A 24708-nucleotide genomic window follows, 5' to 3' on the forward strand; every position below is an offset into this window, starting at 1 on the left:
ATACTTTCCAATCCGGCGAACAAATTACTTAACAAATTTTGATAGTACGAATTACACATCTATCAGAAATGCATATAGAGTAATGCTCGAGGATAGGAAAGTTTTATCCTTTTGTGAATTAAGTTTCGTGACTCGAACTTTTGCAAATGTTGATCGCGGTGCGCTATTTGCGACAACTGCAATTAAAGTTTTACTCTCGGACAATCGATGAAAATCACTTCCGAATCAGATGAAAATATCCTCGTAAAACCGTCGTAAAATTTTGTGTCGCATTAATTCTTAAACTTTGCCGGAATTTGCGATGATAATCTTATCGACCGGCAAATTCAACGAGTCATACGATATTATCGTTGAACAGCGACATACCGGAAGTCGTAATTGGGTTGAAAATAGACAATTATGCTCTGCGATGATTCGACTAGCATATTCCAACGGAGATTCCCGGAGGAATCTTTCCGCAAAAGATCTTTTGGGTAGAGGCGAACAGGTCGCGATGAGTAGCACCCTAAAAGTTGAGTAGCAGCCATCTCATTACTTAAATGCGTCTTTCGGGAGAAGCTCTGGCCAAGAGAGCAGAAGTTTCCACGGTCATAATCGCCGCTAATTGACGTCGGAGTTATAAAGTTCAGTGAAATTAGCTAAATCCTTATTTGGACTGCCGTTGTGTTCGGGTAGTCTTCCCGCCTTTCGGGATCTTCTTCACCGGCCTAAATTAAACTTCGATGTCTTTGACATTTTAACACCGGAAGTCGAAAAAGAGACCTACTTAAGCGATCATAGGACAATCAATTATGCATAAAACTACGAACAAGATATGAAAGTACAGAATGTAAAATTATAAATGTAATTTTAAAACTTAGGTCGTGTGACACATGACCTTTTATAATAAATATACTGTATTCATGTATCATTAACATTTGTATTCATTTTATTCACAATAATTAATTTGTAATATAATTTGAATAAGAAAAAATGTGTGCATAAGGGAGATTTTGCGCAGAATAATGGCAAATTTATATTATTTAGAATAATTATTTAAAAAAAAAGTAGAGCGACGGATTATCGTGTCTGGCAAAAATACGGGAATATCGCACCATCGTAATCAGTGTGTCGTCACTATCATTGTCACCATCCATATCCATTCACTCATTTCAGCATCCATCACCTCATTTGTCATTGTGTTGTAAATCCCAGTGTTGTGTGTGTATATTTGAAAGTATAAATACTCAACGTTATTTGAACCGGGAAATTTCTATTGATAATCATGAGTGAAACAATGCTCATGACTTTCTAATCGTTTTGCTGTTAACATTCGGTCATTTTCATATCATTTTCTGTCATTTGCTCACGTCATTTCGCATCACTCGTGGGTGACAAAATCATGTTGTACGTCATCATCATTTCGCACTCGAACGGACAAGAAAAATCGGTATTGTCGTCAAGAGTCTGCTGCAGATTCATCTTCATTCATCAAAGAAAAAGAAAGACGACTTCGGCAAGAAAAACAGTAATCAAAAAGAAAAGCAGTACCCAATGGCGACCTCGCTAACGGGTTGAAGCTCTCGCGTGGAATCATTTATATTTGAGAAGAACAAAACTCATCCAGAACTAACATTCTAACTTGAGTATTATACTTCAAGTTTAGATGTTTAGATGTGCTCTGATTTATATGGTAGGATGCTCTATCTCAGGACCCGAGGGCTGCAACCTGTTCATCTACCACCTGCCCCAGGAGTTTGGTGACGGCGAGCTCATGCAGATGTTCCTCCCGTTTGGCAACGTCATCTCATCCAAAGTTTTCATCGACCGGGCAACCAACCAGAGTAAATGCTTTGGTAAGTGCGACGGTAACTACGGACAAATTTCAGAACAACAACGAAAGATGCGTTCATCTGACTCGATCTTTACAACCATTATACAAGGTAGGACGAAGAATGTCAACACAAGCAACGGAAGTAAATATGAAATCATATCTAAATTTTTAATATCTCTCGTTTTTTTACATTGTACAATTATACGATTAAAATTTTTTTTTATTTTTAATGAAAGCTAAGAAAAAAGCAAAAATATAATTGAAGGTCTAATATCAGTTTCACAAAAATTTTCCGATATATTTTTACTTCGAATCGTATAACTGAACATAAAAATAATAATCACGACGTACATGGATATGTCTGTGATTATTATTATGACTTTCGATCAGTCACATACTACAGTGCTCTAAATGACTTTACACGTTTCCAATCAAAGAGAGTGGTGGATTAATCATGGAAATTTAATTCGTCTCGTTCGTATTAGCGGACAAACTGAATATGAATGCCGTTTCAATGGAACCGGAATCAAACTGCGCAGTTCTTTTTTTAGAGAGGACTATGCAGAGAGGACCGAAACAGAGAATGCAGATAAAAGCCGCTGGCGTTCCTTTGATTAATCGTATCCGAGAGTATGAGGATACAGATAATTGGACGATTCCATTCGCGTTCGTTCGGTTCTTGGTCTATCTTCGCATTTGTCGACATGCGATTCAAACGTTTGCGTCCGTGTATTTTGTCTCTTATTTCAGACACTCACATTTCCTCCCAAAAAAAAAAGTATAAGGCTCTCAACGACGCGTCATAATTATGCCCGCAGTGGGAAAAATTATGTGAAAGTTTATATTCCTTTAAAGGCATTTTCCTCGCCGCGATCAATTTAATGAAAAAACTCTTTGACGTAACAGTGTCTACCGAAAATTCGCTGTATAATTGTAACCACCATTAAGATAAAATTTTCTTTTATATAATTTTTTTAAATGTATCATATTATGCAATGAAATAATCAGGAGAAATAAAAGTAATTGTGGAGCAAAGAATCATGGGTGGGCGGAAGATGAAGGGACTCGCGGTTTAGATCACTATGATGTCGGAACTGAAATGGGATCGACGTTAATGATAAAAATTGACTTAAACCGAGAAAGTCGTGATGATTTTTTAGGAAAACGGTCCCTCTGAAGGTCCTCGTTGTCGTGTAGCTGCTCTTCCAATTTTGGATAATATCCAGCCCATGAACAAAAACTTTTATTCTTCACGGAAGATCTAATTTGCCTAGATTGTTGTTTAATTGCCAAATACTTTTCTCAAAATATAATAATTATTTAAAAGATTGCTAAAACTATACTTTATTCCTTTTCGTATATTTATATTATAAATAAATTTTCCTATATTTGTGATTATATGATTATGAATGTCATTATGATAAATTTGAATTACTATTTTGTGTTACTGCATCTCTATTCATAATCAATCCTTTGTCATATAAATTATATTTGGCATATACTTTCTAGCGATTATATACATCAATAAATGAAGATTACATTTTCATATCAAAAGAAGATTTTTATGAGGGCTGAAAAATTTGTTACACACTGCAGGATTCAACGTTCGATATTTTCAGGTTTCGTGTCGTTCGATAATCCAGCGAGTGCGCATGCAGCAATCCAAGCGATGAACGGCTTCCAAATAGGGATGAAACGATTAAAAGTCCAATTGAAGAGGCCCAAGGACGCCAGCCGGCCATACTAACCCACGTCCTAGCCTAGAAAATCTGGACGAGTCGCGCCCTATGTCGTAACTAACAGAGTAAGTTTCTTCTAGCGAAAAAAAACCATTTTTTTTTGTATTCGTAATACAAAGAGTGTCGGTGAAACATTTTTCTTTTATATTATAGCTGCGATAAAATTATTAATTTTAAAATAGCAATATCGACGTAAAGTCTATTTATAATTCTTTAAGTATTGGCATTATTAATTGGTAAACATGCGATAAATAATTTTATTATGCATTCGTATCTCAGAAATTACACAATATCGATCGCTTTGAATTGCAGATATCGTCCGAGAACGTGAACTCGATGGACGCTCGACGATCAGGAGTGATAAGTTGAATCACCGTTACAACGCTCTCCGCCGTAACAACTTAGTATACTAGCTAGTTAATTCATTAGAGGGTAAAAATTTAGAAGTCAGTAGGAACGGCTTCAACGTCGTTGAAGTTCGTGCGGCGGCAGCGGCGAAGAGGCTGAAACGTATGCGATGAAGGATGTTCTGCGCTGAACCCAGTCCGAGTAGAAGAGCTGAAGAAAGAAGAGGACGAGACACGCTGAGACGACGTTTCCCAGATGTACAGATAATTGGAATTCATCAATAAGCAACATCGGCTTTCCCCTGTCTCCTTTTCGTCCAATCCCACACTACAAATCTGCATGTTTCTTTCTGTCCTCCGCGAGTCTAGCCTCTGATCCCTACTGCCAGGTGAGAGATTACGTTCGAACTCGAGGACGAGGGCGCGAATGGACATTGAGCGTGCAGCGAAACCTGTCGCGAACATTTCGAGGATTCGGAGAGATCTGCCAGAAGCACTGGAAATATTAAAACCGATCACGTCGTTCGGATACATGGCGACACCGTTATAGTTACCCGCGCGAGTCACGACATCGCGCCACGACGATCGTCCAGCTCCAAACCGACAATAGCTAAATCACGAAATATCCCGTCGAAAAAAAACGCCCCATAGGAGTCTCGTCGTGTTCGTTGTGACAGTCCGACGAATGCAAAGCGCGGAAAAGATGCCAGAGGAAAATTTGACCAACTCGTACATCCGGTCAGATTGATCCTCGACGAGGACCCTCGACGAGGCCGGATCGTCGTGTCCGTCGGCCGGACAGAACAGCTCCGACGATCGCCGTAGTACGAGAGGCTGGCGAATCTTCTCTACTCGTACGCAACGAACGATTTAATCGTCGCGATGAAGACCCCACGCGACGACGACGACGAGACGGATAAATAATCCCCGCGCGACTGATGAAAGTAGGATAAAACGCAGGCTCGTCCCGAAGACGCGGACGAGGTCCGATATCTCTCTCCCAAAAAGACAAATGTCAATCATACGTTATACAGGGTGCTCGTCTGACGAAACGCGTCTGAAAACTTTGAAAAAAAGAAAAAGACAAAAAATACAAAAAAAAAAGAGAAACAACAGCGAACATGGGCTCAGCGCCGGTCCGACATCCCAGCCGGATATCGGGTTCTCCTTAACGTTTAAGGTTTAAACACGTATGACGCGCTGTAGATTTTATATACTGCAGATAGAGGAGTGAGAGAGTGAAAGAGAGAGAAAGAGAGTGTGCGTGAAGAGGAGTTTGCGCGCGTCGTGCTACGCGTCGAGGAGGAAGCGAGAAAGTCTTTTCCTACTCGCGCGCGTCCGCACGGTGCTCGTCCTCCGCGATTAATAGCTCTTATTACTAATATAGTTATGGTGATTATCATTGTAATTATCGCTAAGTAAGTAATGCGCGAGTTTCCGGCCGAAAGTATAATCTACTCCGTTGTGGTTCCTGCGTGAACATCGAGAGAAGAATCGCGTGTGAGGGCGCGCGATTGCCCCGCCCGTCTCGCCATCAATCCCGCGGCTCGGTCCGATTTATGGATCGACGATCGACTTTGCCTGATCGGTTAAGCATCGCCCGAGAAATGTCAGCCAGGCTGTGATTGTCCAGATGATGACGATGTCGCCAATGATAGTCCTCTTTAAGTTTTTATTAGTAACGACGCTACCTTTTGTTGTTGTTAAAGAAAAAAATAGGGAGAAACAAAGAAAACCAAAGAAAATTATATATGGATAGTAACGTTACGTAAAATGCAATATTTATCTTTTAGAATCGCTTATCTTTCGCTCGTCCTTCTTTAGACTGCGATACGAAAATAGTGTTGCGGAGTAATATTTTTTACACGTTTGATTTTATTTCTTAAGTATAAAAAGAATTGAGTTTAGACTGTATTGTAAGGTCTGATTATCGTGCAATGATTTCATTGGCTATGGCCGGTTGATTCTTATTTTAAGACCGTCTTAAGTTATGTTTTAAGATAACATAACACGGCTGTTTAATTGGTTCATGATATTTTAAGACTGCACTTAAGACAATCCTAAACATAAGAATCGACTATGAATACCGGTCTGTACGCTTTATTCGACGTTGGCCGGGACTCTAAAAATGATAGATTTGAACGTATGTATATCTTTTTGAGAAAAGAGGACCGCGTGCTGCCGGATGCAAGTTCGGTATGCCCAATCGATCAATCATGTGTGTTCATGCGGAATTCCTGTGACTGAAATAGACAAAACATTGAACATTTCGCGTGCGATGCTCGGTCGGATATGCAGAGAGTCTCGAGCGAGTTCGCGAAAGAAAGCCAAAGAACAGAAGAAAGGAGGAGCGAGGGAGGGGAAGATGGGAGGAATAGGGGATGAAACACAGAATATATAAAATACGCATAGGGTAGGTGATAGGGTAGGCGAGCGATGGAGCGGAGAGGGAAAACTCTGATCTAGTGGAAAGAATCATCCAAAGTACCAACACATATACATATACACACATATATATATACATATATACATGATAAATATTAAATATTATATATATGTACAGTATATATATATATACATATATATAATATTATGTATACATATATATATATGCGTACGCATACACACACATTTACGTACGTGACGTATGTACATGCGTATATATGTATCGAAAAGAACTTATAGGAACTTACAATTAGTAAATTATTCTAGTTTTAGCGAAATCAACGTATGATAAATTATGACGAGTTTAGTGAGACGAGGAATTGCTTGGTCCGGCGCGTTGCCACAGCAATTTATGTTTGCATATATTTCATTAGATACACACACACACACACACACACTTATAGACATACACACGTACGTACGTACATACATACATACACACACACACACACACATACACATACATAAATATCATATATATGTATGTGTATGCGTGTGTACACACATATGTACCTACATTTTTAGGTGAGCAAAAATCTTCTCGTTTTATAATTCGCTTCGTGAATTTGTTGTTCGTGCGACACACGTGCGCAATTAACGGACACCCAGTGTACGTGGCTCACGCACGTGTGCGCATGTAATCGTGCGTGCACACGTGTGTACGTAAGGAGGCTAATTGTACGACGAAGAGAGAAGCGCTTGGAACAAGGATATGTGCTTACAAATTGACGATATAATACAATATTAATATACATATATATAGATAATGATAAACAAAATAACGCTAAAATGACAAAGAAGGAATAATAACGATAATGATTATTTATGGTACATATACATAACTTATACACTACTACAGTAACGTAAACATACACATATATTCTTGTCATTTTTAGAAGGTTAAATTTATATAATATATACATATATATATATATATGAAAAAGGGGGAAGCTATTAACGACGTCGGGCGTAGTTGACTTAACAACAGGAGACTCGCGGATATTTATAGGATGCGCGAAAGTTCATCGTGATATTATCGCGAGATCGTAGATAAATCTTTGTCGCGCCGCACACTCCACTCGTGCACGGATGCGAAGTGGAAATGAGCAGCTATAGTCTCGTGTTAATTGTTCAAATCTCTCTTCTTTAAAATTTTTGATAGCATTCTTAAAAGAAAGAATAAAATAAAACATATAATACAAAATATAAGAGTAGGAGATAATACGAAGGATTTCGTTTCACTATAAGTAACTATAAAATAACTATATCTTTTATAACAAAATAATTTTTTACTCAAAGTACTTGATTTTTTGTAGACTGGCTTACTACAATAATACATTACTGAATTTAAGAGCGTTCAAAATCTCATTAACAAAAATTGTGCCGAGATAGCACACGTCTCAGAGATCTTAATTTAGATTCGAAAAACATGATATGAAGAAAATGTCAAGTGCGCTGCGTCTTTTGTAACAAAATCGCGCGGTATTCTGTTCTTCTCGTGATTATTTTGGCTGTTCCGAATCCGAATTAATCCGGGTAGTTGCCGTGTTGAAACCACATATGTGCACACATGGAGGCGTCTATAAATCCTTCGTATACAAGCGTGTAAACGTAATTAGAAAGCGCGATCAGCCTGCGTGCCGGTCAGTGCCAAACTGTGCGCGCTTGCAGGATGAGATTATCGCCTCCGTGAGCGGACATTTCGCTTCTCACGGATGATCGTCAGGGCTCTGTGGTACACGTGCACGTGGAGTTCGTGTGACGTACGTGCGCGAAATACGGTTACGAGATGAATGGATCGGATCGGAATGGATTAGACGTTCGTCTACGATTCTCCTTGTCCATGAATAGATATATGGTACGTCGGTCCGAGCGTGTAGATTGAGTGTTGGAGGGTTTCCATCCCTTCCGAGTGATTCTCCATCGAAACCGTAATCACACGAGAGTAGGGTATGCTCGTTCTCAAACAGCGAACTTGCCACGGTTTTCTTTCAACTGGATCGCGTTCGTTCTACAATTACATCATCTCACAATCGATGAGAGACACGTGGAAATTAGATAATGGATCGTAGGGAAAATCCTTACCACGTCTCGTGGCAGCTGGATTCGAGAGGGATATGTTCTTTGTTCCGCATCGATTTTCGATACGCTGCTTAGGACGTCCAGTTTTATCGGTATGTTTTTTGCTTTTGAATATCTCATGTGAGACGTAGCTCGCGGATGATTCAATTCTCCCGTGGAATTATTTGAACGTGTTCTTCACTTCTCGTGGGGGCGTGCACATTTCAAACAGAAAGGTATAGAGAGATGTTATAGGAACGAGATTAGAGCGACAAGCTCGTCGAAATCCATTTGAAAGAAATCGCAAACCGACACGACGCAGAGTGGACGCCCGAAGATAGAGATTTAGAAAAAAGATGGTGCCAGATCGCTATGAGTATTTATAGACACGCGCGCGCATCGCGCGAATCTCCTTTCACGTGCATATATACATATATACGAAGACAACACACACGTACACGCACACACATACATTATAAGACACGTATAATGGAGAGAGATGCTTCTATGCAAGCACCAATTGATAATATCATTACAATCTAAGCTTTTTAAAGTCTAACAATACTATTAGCGAATATCAAGAAATACATCCTACCCTAATAGATACCATAACGATATAGATACACATATATATATATATAAATATAAATATAAATAATATACATATATAAATATATAAATACGAAGGTAACGGCTATTGTAACAAAAAAATACAACTATTTTATCCAAACAAAGTTTTTGCTACAACCGAAGTAGTGTGCATCTTGCTATGAAATAAATGAGACTTAACTAAACAAAAAAGATATTCTTAGCTCTAAGGAAAAAAATAATAATATGATAATAGTATAATCTGTGAGGATCAGCTTTGAATTTATTTTTACATAACGTGATTGTAATGCTGAGACGAATTCGATGCCCGTAAATTAATATATTCCGAATTCTGGGAAGCGACGTGCTCGCGCATGCAAAATCCCAGACGTCAGAATGCACCATGTCCGAGAATCGAGTACCACAATTCGAGGCGCCCAATCCACCGCGTAAATTCATTTGCATCAACTAAGCGAAGATTGTCGGTTACACGGGTCGCTTGCCAAATGAAAATCGATACTCCAAATCTAGGATGCACGTATACTTATCTAGATGCAAACGGATTCCCGCGGTTTCTCGATTCAGATTTAGGACGGAGATACGATGAAGTATATATAAAAATAAGACGAAGAGGAAGACGTAACTTTATAATAATGTACAATAAGATAATAATTGTAAGAATTAATTAAAACGCAAGCATAATTAAAGTGTAAAATAAATGAAGACTTTTCCCTGTTAAATTCTATAGCGTAAGCAAATACCTGTTTTGGATTGAAATATTTATTGTTCAGTTGCATTTTTGTACTTATTTTTTTTTTTGCCGCTTTTATATCTTATTCAATTCTTATTCAATTCATCGTGTTTCTGTCCTGAAATTTAGGATCACCTCGAACGCCATAAATCGCGAATTCGATGGATCGACGCGTATCTTAAATTAGTTTACGAACGTCCGTCGATCTCGCGCCGCGAACCTCGGATAGCGTCCCGCGAACGAACGACGAGCACGCGATCGGATCCGTGTTTACGTGCTATTTCCTAATTCCTAATTCATCTCTCGCCAAAACAGCGAGGAAGCAGCACGGAGTCGACATTCGCGAATCGTACCTTTCTCCGGCCGTTGTACGCGCGAGAGGATACGATAGAGAAAAACGAGATATCCACGCTCTCGTTCCGGGAGAAGGGAACGAACATCGGACACACCGGCAGCACACCAGCCACCGCACTGTACTCATACGAAGAAACAGCCAAAAAAAACCTATCAACCCTCACGACACCGCTACGCCGCGTTGTTACCAAGTCCCAATTAGACATAGAACGTAAATTGGAATCAAGTCACACGCGCCGCGATGCGATCCGGCAGCCGTGGTGTCGGTGATACTAGGAAACAGGGTATGTTTTTTGCAATTATTTGCGTACTTGTAAAAAAAAAGTGAAGTTAACGAGAAATAAAAATACATCTTTACGTATACACGCAGAAACACGCACTGACACAAGACAGACACACACACACACACACACCACACACACGTACATGCAGATTCGCGCACGCATACATAGGGGTATCGCAAACACGCGCTAATCCACGAGGGAACCATACTACGAGTCGCGCACGTAAAACAGACACGAAAGAGGCGAGCGAAGCTAAAACATTTAAATAAGGCCGCTAATCGTACTACTTCTTAAATATACGAATAGGCTAAAATTGTGTGTCGTGTGTCGTAGACTTTAAACGCGAACGTTAGAGACTCGTCGCGGATTCGGTAGCGTATTTCATCGATTTGGGAACGAAGCCGAGTTTTTTAGCGGGCCGTCCTAGTTACGTATTGCTGATGAAGCCTTAGTTTTCCCGTCTTCGCGAGATGCGTCCGCCGTTCATCTTTGTGACCTCGCGACAGATACGTCTCGAGGTATTCACGGAATGTCGGCACTACAGATCCTCTAATAAAAGTCTGAATATGAAAACTTCTTCGACTAATCCGCCATGTTTTGACAATTCCTGAGAAAGAAAGAGAAAGAAAAAGAGATAGAACACAGAATGAGAAAGAGAAAAAATAATAAATGTACAATATATTCTTTTCTCTCGCAGATTTTTATTAAAATTACTATTCTGCGTACAAAACTGCGGCTTGTGTTCAGACTCTTATTGGAAGGTTTTCAATCGGCAGATTATGCAACATGTCGTCTTTTAGGCGACTCGCAAATCTTGCAATAGGTCTGTCCTTTTCAGCTGAACTTCTTGCACGATTCATTTTTCCCCAGGGTTGGTAAAAAAACGTGTTTTAAACAATTTAAAATATTCGTAATCGATGTTTTTAATGTTTTAAATACGATTTAAAGAGTATTTGAAGCATTAAAAACATGTTTAAAAAGAAACGTTGTTTTATTCTTAAAAAAAATATAAGTTTTTGTCAACCTCTTGTTATTCCTCTTTTTCTTTGAGATATATGTTGAAAAGGAAAAGAGAAAAAAAAAGTTGTGAAAGACGTTCGGCTAAAAAAAAAACAACAAATCTATTGCAAGTTGCCTACATCTAGCAATCCTGATCGGCACCGGTCAAGAAGTGACGCAAGATCGCGTTCTCCGGCAAAAAAAATGAGCACAACCACGCTCGTTCTTCCTTCCCTATCCCGCGTAATTCTCTCTTCTCGCCATCTGCTTCTCCCCATCTATCTCGCCTCGACGTCGCGATCGCTTCCTCGCCATCCCCGGTTCGGTAATCTACGAGGGGGTGCAAACGGGCCGCGACGACAACGTCGCGACTGCTAGCTGTAACTCGCCGTTCGACACGATGTTCAAGGCTACCGATGTCAATTCTTTCAGGTACGCTTATGCGCTATTACATGACGAGAACGACCGAAAAAAAAAAAAAAAAAGAAATCGCATTTTTGTCTTTTTTCTTTGATATAAATAAAACTTAACGCGCGCGCGGTTCTCAGAGGTGGCCATCGAATCTTCGCCGCGCGTCACCGCGAAATCGCGCACGTCCTCGCGAAAGATCTATCTCACGCGATATCATCCCGTGCCTCTCTACCCGGCCACTACTTCGATCGACCTACCCGGGACCAATTGTTCCTTATCCCGAAGAACAGCGCGTTTCCTATAGTTATGCTACGCGCGAGAAATCATTTGGATACACGAACGCGCAGTCCGGATTACAGTGAAGTGTAACTTTCTCCTCGTAGGCACGGTTTTCTTCCTCATTCTCGCTTTTCCCTCAACCTCCTTCTCGGCAAACACGAACCCGCCTTGGACCAACGACACGCGAGATGACGAGCGTGCGGAAGAACGAGGCTTTTCTGCACCGCGTTTATGATGCGTAACGACGAATTTTAACGATGGGAAAAAAGCAACTTTGTATTCTAGAACACTAGAAACTCTACGTGTGTAACGAGCTTAACTTAGTGCGCTGAAATACGTTATAACGCAAAGTTTCCAATTTTCAAAGAGACTTCTTTTTCGTAAAACAAATGAGACGTCGCGTTCGACGTTCGTTAAAACGAGCGCGTGTGTCTTTATACGCAAATTGGGATCCAAAATTCGAGTTTATCTGTATACTATTCGCTGTCGTTGAGAAAAGCGGGACGGTATAGATAACGTGATTTTGTGCTTTTTCCAAGCACTCCTCGCATTCGCTGGGTGATTGGGAGTTATTCTTCTAGCTTTCGATCTGACGTCTTTAAAATACATACTCTCCCTTTATTCCACTTGCTTCTATACCGCTTGTATACATTGCCGCATTTTCATCAAAGAATTTATTTGTTTGTTCTCTTGGATATAAATTTGAGAAAATATGGTTGAGACAGTTACAGTGAAGAAAGCAGTAGATTCGTGAGTTATATTTATTTTGCAAAATATATCGATAATAGAATTTTATATATCCTTTTATCGATATTCTTATACAATGTGAGTTTTCACGATTGTTAAATAAATAATAGGTTTTCAAAATTATAGAAAAAAATTATTAAAGTTCAATAACAATTTTTGTAATCACTGTGAAACTTTTCCATTATCTTAGAATATTCGTCCAACTCTTTAATTAACTTCTCGAATTTTAGTTACTCTCCCAGAGTTAAAATTATTCGAATTTCAAAGCATAATCGAAACGCCATCAATATATCTTATGATTATTATTAAAATGCTCTATAGTATGTGAGAGTCAGAAGATCAGAACGAAATATTACATGTAGTAAAAACGTCGATTCGTGGCGATGATAAGATATTTATTTATCACGTTCAATATTAATGTAAAGATAGAGGACCGACAAAATTTATCAAGATCACACGTATAAAGAAAAGATCTTAATTTTTAATAAAAATTTAGTATGATCAATAATAATTAGTAATCAATACGAAAACAGATATAATCATAGACAAAGCGTAATAATATTCTACGGTTCTATTTAAAAATAATTTATATTTTTATTTAATCTTAAATATTTTCGAAACATACATCGACTGAACGAGCTTTACGGAATAGTTATAAACAATGATGAAGTCATGTGTCACGAATTGACCGTAAAAAATCGTTATAGATCTTTACGTTAGAGGATATACAGAACATACTGAAAAGAGGAAAATCACGGATATTAGAGGGAGAAACGCGTATATAAAGATGCAAGTAGGGTTTGTGGTAGCTCTTACAAGATGCTGACTAGCGATTTGAAAAGATTCGTATATATAGCGTAGTTTTATATAGCGAGCCATCTTAAGTATATAAGGGAAAGGATATATACGTACGTAATGATTATATGATTATATCGCGTACTTATTAGAACTAAATGCACTATAATGTCTGTCTCGCGTCCAAAGTCAGAATTTATACACGTCACGCGAGTCAATACTGGAAGCATGTCGTTATCTCTTGTATACTCGATACGCATACTTATATATATTATATATACATGTGTATATGTATGTATGTGTGTGTGTATCACGAGTTTGTACATATATATAAATAGTACACTTTCGAGATATATGAACAATACGTTTATCTAAAAGAACTCAAAAGTACTGAAAAATAAGTGTATAAAATCGGCAGAATGACAAAGCGCGCTGCTGCAGAAAAGGAGAGCAAGTGGATGTGCGTGTATGCGACGTAACGCGTGTATATTGAACGAAAGCGAAGTGAAGAATATGACAGAGTGAGCGAAGGGAGACATAATGTTAAAGGGTTACTCTTACAGACAAAACATATTTTAAATAATTAATTAATCGCCAAAAGATAAGTTTTTAACTTTAATCTCGTAGCGCGTAAGGTCATAATTTAACATATATTATATACATACTATATATATATATATAATATATATAATATAATGATTGAAAGTCGACTCTAAAATTAAATTTAAATCGAGAGAAGACATAAGAGTTCTTACATCTAGCACCACATGTAGAATATAATAGGAAAACACTCGCGTACGCGACACAAGGCACTCGAGTTACGACGGATCTTTAAAAGGAGGAAACGGAGGATGGTGAACGCGAGTGACGAAGCCTCGAGTCGTCGCATTCGAACGTCGACTGTCCCGGGGATTCCCGTCAATCGATACAAAGTCCAGAATTCGAATATATTCTTCTCGTCCTAATTCTAAAATCTTTATGCAATTATTATTACAATTATAGCGCGCCATTGTCCACACTTTTATCGTACGTAATGATATAGCATATATGTATCTTACGCGTAGCAGAAACCGGAAGTCCGATGGACGTAGGTGGAGATTCTCTCTCTCTCTCTCTCTCTCTCTTTTTTTTCAATTGAGCAAAAACGTTTATTTATCAATCATCACATTTTTCGTGATTCCATATGTCAAAGATCAGATCTACTGAAAACTGATCGATGACTTGAAAATGTCATTTTTCCACAGTCCATTGAACATCCGCTGCTACGTGTGGTACACACATGTCGAAAATAATACGTAAAATTAGAATTAATCGGCAACTGTTAAGAAGTTGCATTATCAGGGACGAAAAATCTAAAAGTCAAAATTTTTGTGAAAAGCGAAATTTTTTTTCTCTATCGCGCTTGAATTAACTGCGGATAAGGATAGTTCTTCTCCCGACGTTATGCTAATGACACTTACTTAGTAGGTAACGCGCGAGAATAAAACGCCTCGAATTTCTATTCGTCATCAATGACTTGTAAGATCGCAAACTTTATCAATTTTAACAAGGACTTGCTAGCCAGCATGAGTAATGTAGTTTCAATTTTTTGTTCGAGGTCTCGTTTCGATTAGCGTGGAGGGTAAAGAATAATTGTGCCAACATCGATTCTTCCAAATTTATCGCCGTTCCGAGCACACGTCGCGTCGTGCGCGAACAGCGAGATAATGTTGTCACATCGATGCTCTTTGAAGCTTGACACGAACAGCGTTCTCATATTTTCCCTCGCGGCACGATATACACTCGTTCGTGTCACCATACATTTTACGATCGAATTTCCCTTTAACTTCTCCATTTAATTCCGTTGAAGTAATTTGTCGTCCAAAGCAAGAGCGTAACTTAATCGCAAATAGAATTGCAATTGATATTTTTTCTTCGCCAGTTGAGACGCAAGGGGCAAAACTCAGAGAACAAATCCTAGGTTGGGATGGGGGAAATTATAATGCACTACTTCGGCGCCTGCTCGGAATGCAACAGTTGGCTAACAAGTGGCCTCTTTCGCACGAGATGCCGGTATGATAACACGCGAACAACCGACAAAATAAAATACAACGCGCTTTCGAAATGATACCGTGGTTAAAATTTTTCAATTGATAATACTTTTTGTCTTCTCGTCGAAAATTTTGAGTTATTCAGTCATCATTCACACAAATTGCAGTAAAATCACCGGAATCAACGCTAATGTTTTTTTTAAACCTTTTGGAGTGAATCTCACTCTGAAGAATAAAATCTTACTCTTAGAGATTAAAAATTCAGCCACTCTCTTTTTCGAGACCGGCTTAATGTTCACTCTTTAGAGTGAGATGCTACTCAAGAATTTAGAAAGTGATTGATATTCTTTTTCCGAAAGACATCCCCTTATAGAAATTTACTATTGAAAAAGATAGTAATTAATTATTTTGAGTATTTTATACTCAAAGTAAGTAATTGATCACTTTTGATATTAAATTGGTATTTTTGTACACAGTATTTCTGTAAAAATTACAAATGAGAGTATAATCATAAAAAAAAGATGACACAACAAATTTTTTTTTAAGAAATTCATTTTACGCGGTAAGAAGTTTGTATTTATTTATTTTAACAATTTGTAAAAGTCAATCCTTATGGTAGCATTTTTTCTTATGAAGAAATAATAAGATAAATTTGTAAGAGCAAAATTAACATTATGTTAAATAAAATATAAAATGATTTTATGAGTCATTTTCAAGCTCGCGCATTCACTACGAATGCATTTTTTACATACCAGAAACGCGAATTTCAACAATCTTAATGTAAACTGACGGGAGTCGCGCGGAAGAGAAGTACGAAGTTTTGCATGTCCGACAGAAATAAATCGACGCGACGAAAGATGAGTTTCCTCCTTATAATCTCGCGCTTAATTCTTCATTGCGATTTCGGGCGACGTTGGTCGGCGGTGATCTAAATGTATATGATACGCGTACTTTCCAGTCGTTAAAACAATTCCCATGATCGATGCTAAAGCATGCCGCAATGCTGTGATCCTACGATTTTAATAAACGTATTTATCCTCGAAACTGTCCTTGAACCGATTACGATGTTACGGTCGCGCGATTACTCTATCGAGTCTCAGTCCCAAAACAATAGGTATACATCTTAAATCTTAAAAAATTGAACAATCATAGTCGAATATTCTTCTCACATTCGATTGTGATTGATTAATTCTTCAAGACTTAAGGCTACTATACCTATTGTGTTTCGGGGCTTAAAGGTATCTCTAGTCGAGTCGAATTTTTAATGAAACCGTACATTTAGTGCAGTAATTGTTTGTCGCGATTATTTATTTGCTTGATTATATTTATACTGATCATATTTATTACGTTGGCTTATAGTCCTGCATTTCTCGTAACAATGCGCTTTTGCTGTTTACTTGAGATGTTATATATACTGTTGCGAATACTATACTTGTTAAATGACTCCGTAATAAGCGAACCAACAGCAGTTGCACCAACCATGGCAAGTTGCCCATTGCTAAAAAATTGTTTTAGGCCCAAATTGTATGAGGAGAATAATATTTTTCAAATATCAATAAGCGTTCCAATGAATCGTTTATCTGTCTACGTGTTTTAAAAAGCTTGATAGCAAGTGCTCAAGTAAACTAAATGTTACACGTTAAAATAATTTGTCGTACTAAATAAATTATACATATTTGATATTTATCTTAAATATATAAACGAATGTCTGGAATTCTAATTCTAACATTTAAATTTCTTCTTTCACTTACTGATACTTTAATTTTTTATATCATTTTTAATTTTTAATAAATATTTAACTACGACGATGTATAAATAATTTCCAAATAGACAACGCGAAAAAAATGTATAACGATTCCTTACACGCGTTAATCGTTTATCACTTGGCTGCGTTCAACCAGAAAAAGCAGCTTTGCAACTGTTGTAAAATTTTTAATATCATTAGTTTATAGCATAAACCAAGTATATTAAGGAATTTTACAACTACAAAGCTGCTTTTTCTGCTGAACGCAGCTATTGTCAAGATTCAACAGCGATGGGCAACGATTGATTCGGCAATTGCCGTTTGTTATAGGAGTCTAATTGTACGAAATCACGACGGTGCGCGCGTCATTCGCACCGCGAGACTGACTTTAACGTTCGCTTGCAAGAATTTCGGAAACAGTGCAATTACGACTTAAAAGTCTGCAGATCTAGTCAGAATTGGGGGGGATAGAGATGAGAAGGGCGCGCGGATTTTTTTTTAGTGATTTCTAGTCAAGACACGTCGTATTTAAGTCCATTCGAGAGAATGTCGTTCGTGACGACGTCGTAGACGCAGGCGCCCAGATACCGGTCGAGCAACGCCATTCCTGCGGGCATTGCATCATCCGACATTTTTAATACGTTTTTCATTTGTGACGTGATCTGGCCGTATCGACCTACCTATTATTTGGAGGCGGGAGCCATTAAGTAAAGAAGAAGAAGAAGAAGAGGGAATGTCGTTCGTATCGGTACATCTGCGCGCAAGCAAATCTTTAAATAATTGCTATATAAACAAAAAAAAATATATATACATATAGTTTAGGTATCTTTACGAAAGTGCAAAGGAACTGCTAATATATTGTGCGGCGGTCGGTGTGAAAAAAGAGTGCGGTCTTACGTGATTACGGTCGGTGCTTTATCCAGACGAAACGTGAAGATGCGTGATATACTATTGATACTTATATATACATATTCCCTTTTTATTTTTTATTGTGCTTGACAAAGAGAGGAAACAGGCGTTCGCAACTGCGTTTATTCTTCGTTACACACTCTCCTTACACGCGGCATGTCCGATCGACGATTTCGAGTTACGATGGCGTTTCACTTGCGTTCTCGGATTTGGATTTGCTTTCGACCGCCATAGATCATTCTGAGGGCGATCCGACTGCATCCCGTACTCGAGACTAAAAGTGTAGAATTTTTTAACTGTACTTACGACTATATAATACCTAACCTGTATATTTTTACATATTGAATATAGGGAAGCGAAATTGAGAGTCGACGGGAAAAGGCGCGGGTGAGAGTCGAGTATATATAAAAAAGAAGAAGTACGCGATTAGCATATAGACACGAGTATACATGCACACATATATACACAAACACATACACACATGAACTAAAACATAAATTTGATACGCATAACTCATACACATGTACACATATACATACGCACACTTGGGCGCAACACGATAAGTATCGTTGAGCCTTGAGGGAGAAAGATATGCAGGTCGTAAGGGATGAGATCAGTTTTATTGTTGATTTCGGCGTGGCATACAATAAAATTTTGTAATCGGCGGCCCCGAGTTTCGCACTTTCGCGCTTGGGGCCCGAGAACGTTGCGTAGTATAATCAAACCCCGACATAACAGTACGAGTTTTTCCTCGATCAGACTCGGGGCGACTTTCGGGGCGATCGGGATCGTCGAAAGCGTAAATAAGCGTGATTGAAATCAGCCGTACATGCCGACAATTGAAACCGGAAGTGAATGAAAAAAATTAAGGTCTTTCGACCATCCCGAGAACGCGCCACGATACTCGTCACAGTAAGTCGGAAGAAGATATCTGTACATAGGAAAACTACAACATAGCACAGGGTGTACGTACATGCCGGTGCACACGTAATGTCCTAGCGGAAGTATTAACTATGATATAGTGTATGAAAATAATAAAACGTTCGCACAGAGCAGGCCAGGCGCTTGATGATGGCGGTGCATCGCCCCTTTTCCCCTTCATGATGAATCTCGCCCTCGCAGGTATGACCCTCGAAATGAGAGAGAAAGAGAGACCGTGCCCCACGGAATAATAATTGAAATAATTTACGATCGCTACGCTCGCATCTTCAAATCAGATGACAAATCGGACCGAAACGCGTAATACGGCGTAAAGAGAAAAACAAAAAAAAAGAAGAAGGTGAGAAAGAAGTAGCGCGAGAACACTGGGCACGCTCCCGAATTAAATCCATGTTGGGTTTTTTATTTTTATCGTTTAAGAATAATTCTCGCCAATGATAATGCAGGGAATGTGCATTAATAGCTTAATTGTTTCTAGTCGAAATATATTATTATTTTATTATTCGGCTGTTTTGACGACGTTTACGGCAAGGCATAAAAAAAGATGCCTTTATAAGTTTTATACACGCAACTATATACATATAGATTAGTTTTTTTATTTTAATACAATAATGTATTCTGGTACAAAACGGGATATGTTAAAGAAGGAAGTAGTTTTCTAGTTAGCAATGCTATGAACGCATTACAACAATTATTTATTACGAGTGAAATAATATTAATATTTGACGGTAATGCGTTATAAACGAGTGTGAAAAATTTACGAGTTGATTGAGTAAATAGACGTTGGTTGATTTATTGCTATTACCATTAAGATTATTATTGTTTAATTACTATTATTATTATCAATGCTACTGTCGCTATTACTGCAAATTATTATTACAAATATAATAATATTAATATCCGGCCAATGGCGATTATTATAATTATTTCGTGATGAATTGTAAAATCGGACGACTGGATCGGACGTAAAAAAAAAAAGTGAAACTTCACAAAACATGCGTGTGGAAAGACGACAACCGTTCGCAAAATTTAACAAATTCGATTCGGTTGCGAGCGTATGCCGAAAAGATAAACGACCGATGCCATGTAGATCAAAATAATCGATAAAATGGTAGTTGCGCAAGATGTGACTGAGCGTTATTAGCATATCAGCGTGTTGAGCTTAGAGTGGCGCGCAGAACAATGAGACCACGCGTGATAATAATATTACTAGTAGCATGTATGCGTTTAGAGAGGAAATAAGAGAGAGAGAGAGAGAGAGAAAAGTATGTACAATGGCTTGCGGGTGTTGCGGAGAAACGAAAGATGTTACACCGAAAGTACGTTCCTCTGTCAGTGTTAAAAAAAACATGATGTCGCCGACACTGCTATAAATTGCCGATTATCAGAGATATTGTACATTGCCATTATATCGGATTGTACCACCATGCTACATACGAACGAATAATATGTAACTATCAGAGATGCTAGAGTGCAACATTTAGCGTTAGATTAGCAGTATTTTTGTCCGTGCATTTTTCTTGAAACTCAATTATTCTTAAGATTGAGAATCGTAAGCTCCATTGACATGTAATATATATTATATACGAAAATGAGCCTAGAAAGTAACTACATGCAAGAGTACGATATCACACATGATGGTACGTGAAATGAATTGAAAGACATTCCGATATAAGTTCGTATTGCTACACGAGGATATCGCAGTGCCGGTGGCATTGAATGCCGCGAGGATGAAGTTGTAATTTTATAGCGAAGAGTGAAAGAGGAACGAGCGCTTGCGTTCGATCGATATCTCCGAAGATTCGCTGAAGCTCTCAACGGCAGAATTTTTCGTCGAAACGAGAATTGCAATGTGACGTGTATAGACATTTACGAAGAATAAATACATTAGAAAAGGCATGTATTGCAAATTATGACGGACTATTTACCGCACAGCGAAATGTCGAGAAATTCTGCCGACGCCTATAGAATAAATAGTTATTTATAAAGTCACTTTATCGAGGGCGAGAAGTAGAATACGAGAAGGTGAACGAGGGATGGAGGCGCGAGGGGCGCGATGCAGGAATGGGAATAGCGAACGGAAGATATGCCATTTTGAATTATTATTTTCATAAGGAACGTGTAATATAAAATATAATATATATAATATACATATATATATATACATATAAATATATATATATCGATATGGACGAATTAACAGCATCATCGGGACTTATGATCGCGACGATGATGATGGTTAATATTATTATTATTGCTATTATTATGGTTATTGATTATGATTATTATGGAATGACGATTATTATTATAACGAGAAAAAGAAGCTAATGCATTATATAAAAAAAATAAAAGTAATTACACTTAACACTTACGTTAGGAAGCTAGATACATACATTTGATGCAAGCGAGAAAATGGAATAATCCACGCGTTCGACGAGAAGTCTATAAGTGACATGAAAAAAATTTACGTCGTACATTTCTATATCATGGTAGAACACGGGGACGTATATAAAGGACTAATATTTTTTAGCGAACGTCGTGGATATCTACATTTCGTCAAAAATCATGAGATACGAAATGGGCAAGTTTATGATAAAAAGAAAAGAAAACGTTAAATATCATTGATCTATATAAATCTGTCCTTCATATATATTTCTGTTGAGATGATATATTACGTTAAATCGACGAAAATGGATTCTGAGACGACGTCGTGTCGAATCTGAAACCATGTATCGATGGACGGAAAAGGGTCTCCCGACGTTTGCATTTACGCGCCACGGACGTGTTCCCGTATTCGAACGTAACTTTAACGATTTGTTTCACCGTTCGTTTTATCTTATGTGAATGCCGAGCCGAAAGTTCTGTACGACGTACCTTATCCCACTTGAAGCTCGCATACAGATTACATAACTAGCTATTACGGACATGGTCATTAGCAGAGAAATGTATCATTCAAGATAGTTTATCATTAAAAAACGGTAATCATCATAGATATATTAACGACATTATTTATATTATTATTACGCATATTATATATAAATAATTGATAACATACTAACCCCCTCTAGGGTGAAGTATTGCGAGGGGGGAGGGAAGTGGGAAAGGGGGGAAAAAACTACGAAAGGGTCGCAACCACGTGGGCGCGACGGCGGCGGTGCGTCGTTTTTTTTTTTCGGAATGTCGTCACCGATTTGAGTGAACGAAAGTGAAAAAAAAAAGGATAATGAATAAACCGCCAATTACTTTAACTTCGAGTAATATTATTTATATATGCCGAACGATTATGCCGTTTTCAGCGCAACATATTTTGGCAATTCTCTTTGGTGATATGGTTCATAGCGATCGTGTTTCGGTGAGAAAGAGACAGAGCGAAAGCGAGAGAGAGTGAGAGAATGAGCGAGCGAACGAGAGAAATGAGAGAAAGAGAGGGAGAGAAAGAAATGGAGAGAAAGAGAAAGAATGAGAAATAGCGTGAAAGAAGAAGAAATCGGAGAGAGGGAGAGAAAGAGGAATAAAAGAGTAAACCAAACGAACAAAATAAAAATCAGAAGTTTCTATACTTTTTACGGAGATTGTTATAGTCTAAGCGCACACTGATCAAGGCATTCGTCGCTCGGCAAAAAAACATAATACAATTATTAATATAAAATTTATAACAGAAATAAAAATAAATGAAGTTAATATGTACACTGTATAATAAACATTATTTCCTATTAATAATTCATGTCTTTTTATTCAATCACATTTTTTTCCAGCACAAACGAAAAGCGCACGATACCTTGTGCTCCAAATCATATATTATACAAAATATATGCTTTATATATTTTTTTTACATATTTTTTGATTACGAGATACATTTTTTTTTATAAATAAATATATAAGTCTTATCGATATATAACATAATAATTATACAATCGCTAACTAGCTTTCTAGTTACTACAATTTGAGACTCTAGCTAATGAGAATATGAACATTTTCAATAATGATATTTTTTAACTTAGGTATATATAATATAAAGTAAAAGATAATTTTTTAATAAATATCACACATTTATTACGTAAACATAGAATTATGCAATGATTCCAAGTCCTTCTCTCTTTCTACCGCTCGTTTCTTTTCTTTCCTGTACATTTCGTAGTCTTCATCATCTGTTGGCAATTCGTATCGACAGAGTGGACACGAGTTAGTCTGAAAATACAGAATTGTAAATATTTAATACGTAACAATTAAATGTGCTTTATGTATTACAATTCTGATTGTAATTATTATTTTTAACAATGCGACGCAATTTGTATTATTTTTGTGCATGTTCACTCAATCGATCCTACCTTTTCTAACCATGGTATTATACATTCTTGGTGAAATACATGCTGACAAGGCATCGATTTTGCTTTACTGCCTGTCTCGAATTCTTTCAGGCAAACGGGGCACTGTTTATTTTCACTGGATTCAATTTTAATTTCAGGCAAATTAGCCAGAGCGTCCTTCGACGCTGGCGGTGGAAGTTCTGTATCTTGCCCGACCAAGTCCCACATGCCAAAATCCCGCAGGAATCGTGCCATTTGAATTAAATGATTCGGCGCTTCTCCGTCATTCAGAGGCGTCCAGCCCATCTCCGCGAAATAATCAGACATGTCGTCGCAATTACTACAAAAGTCTGCTTCACAAATGAAACGATAAAATCGATTACATATAACGTTCACAATGTACAATAATTCCACTTTTATCTTTGATATTAACAATCAAATCATCGTTTTGTGGATATCTTGTAACATGTAGATAGAGCTATCACTGCACAACTCTACGCAACTGTATTGCCAGTGCGTGTCTGTCAAAAACCTCGAGGCTCGAGTCATGTGAAAACGGGCAATCACAATCTGGAGCACAGAATAAAGAGATGTTAGAAAGCATTCGCTCAACTAAAAGTCGAAACGGACGTTACCGTAACTACATCGCAATATTAATCTTAAGCAAAAATCAATGTTATATTTTTTAAACTAACTAATTTTTGTACCGACCGTAAATTGATATATTATATTTTTTAAATGAATAGATATTAAAGTGATTTGATGTGTATGTGTTTTGTTGTAAAAAAGAATATAACTGAAGAGTGTTATTGAAAAAAGGAACATATTTTTTAATTTAAAAAAGGAACAAACTAAAGATTTTTAAGCAGTATGAGTGTATTATTGACAGCATAATTTATTATATTTGCATTGGTTGAAACAACTATAAACATATATATAGCTCTAAAAAATTAACTACAAGTTAAAACAATATATTACATATTTGCAACAATTTTTTTCTCTCAATGTATTAAATTTAGTCAAAGTTTTTATTGCAATAATATTTAATCAAAAACATAAAGTTTAAATAGTTAGATCACTGCTTATATATTTTTCTATAATAAATATATAAGCACTGACATTATATTTAGTCCTATCTGCTGCGTTTTTTATAGCTTAAGTTATTT

General features: G+C 37.6%; 2 protein-coding genes across 15 annotated transcripts in view; one reads left to right on the forward strand and one right to left on the reverse strand.

Moving 5' to 3' along the window:
* bru3 (CUGBP Elav-like family member bruno 3) overlaps positions 1–5003 on the forward strand; it is a 426425-nt gene extending 421422 nt beyond the window's left edge. For 10 of the 14 annotated variants that reach the window (XM_018547207.1, XM_018547205.1, XM_018547203.1 and 7 more), the window contains 3 exons: positions 1677–1835; positions 3433–3617; positions 3865–5003. In XM_018547207.1, coding sequence (XP_018402709.1) covers positions 1677–1835; positions 3433–3560 — 287 coding nt within the window. In that variant the 3' untranslated portion in view covers positions 3561–3617; positions 3865–5003. Of the gene's footprint in view, positions 1–1676; positions 1836–3432; positions 3618–3864 lie in introns of those variants that run through there. The other 4 variants (XM_018547198.1, XM_018547204.1, XM_018547201.1 and 1 more) reach the window with 2 other exon arrangements.
* Positions 5004–23288: 18285 nt separating this feature from the next.
* LOC108779726 (E3 ubiquitin-protein ligase RNF181) lies at positions 23289–24069 on the reverse strand. The gene is made up of 2 exons (XM_018547189.1): positions 23564–24069; positions 23289–23423 (listed from the first exon to the last, which is right to left on the reverse strand). The coding sequence occupies exons 1-2, from the start codon at positions 23867–23869 to the stop codon at positions 23289–23291; spliced, it is 441 nt and encodes a 146-aa protein (XP_018402691.1). The 5' UTR covers positions 23870–24069.
* Positions 24070–24708: the final 639 nt, after the last annotated feature.

This window comes from Cyphomyrmex costatus, unplaced genomic scaffold, assembly GCF_001594065.2.
Source record: "Cyphomyrmex costatus isolate MS0001 unplaced genomic scaffold, Ccosl1.0 scaffold61, whole genome shotgun sequence".
NCBI classification, from domain to species: Eukaryota; Metazoa; Arthropoda; class Insecta; order Hymenoptera; family Formicidae; genus Cyphomyrmex; species Cyphomyrmex costatus.

Bases quoted from the DNA above. Each gene is read 5' to 3' on its own strand.
- LOC108779726 (XM_018547189.1), bottom strand. From the start codon at position 23,869: ATGTCTGATTATTTCGCGGAGATGGGCTGGACGCCTCTGAATGACGGA. The intron at 23,424-23,563 runs GTAGGATCGATT...CTGTATTTTCAG, and splicing joins TAATACCATGGTTAGAAAAG to ACTAACTCGTGTCCACTCTG.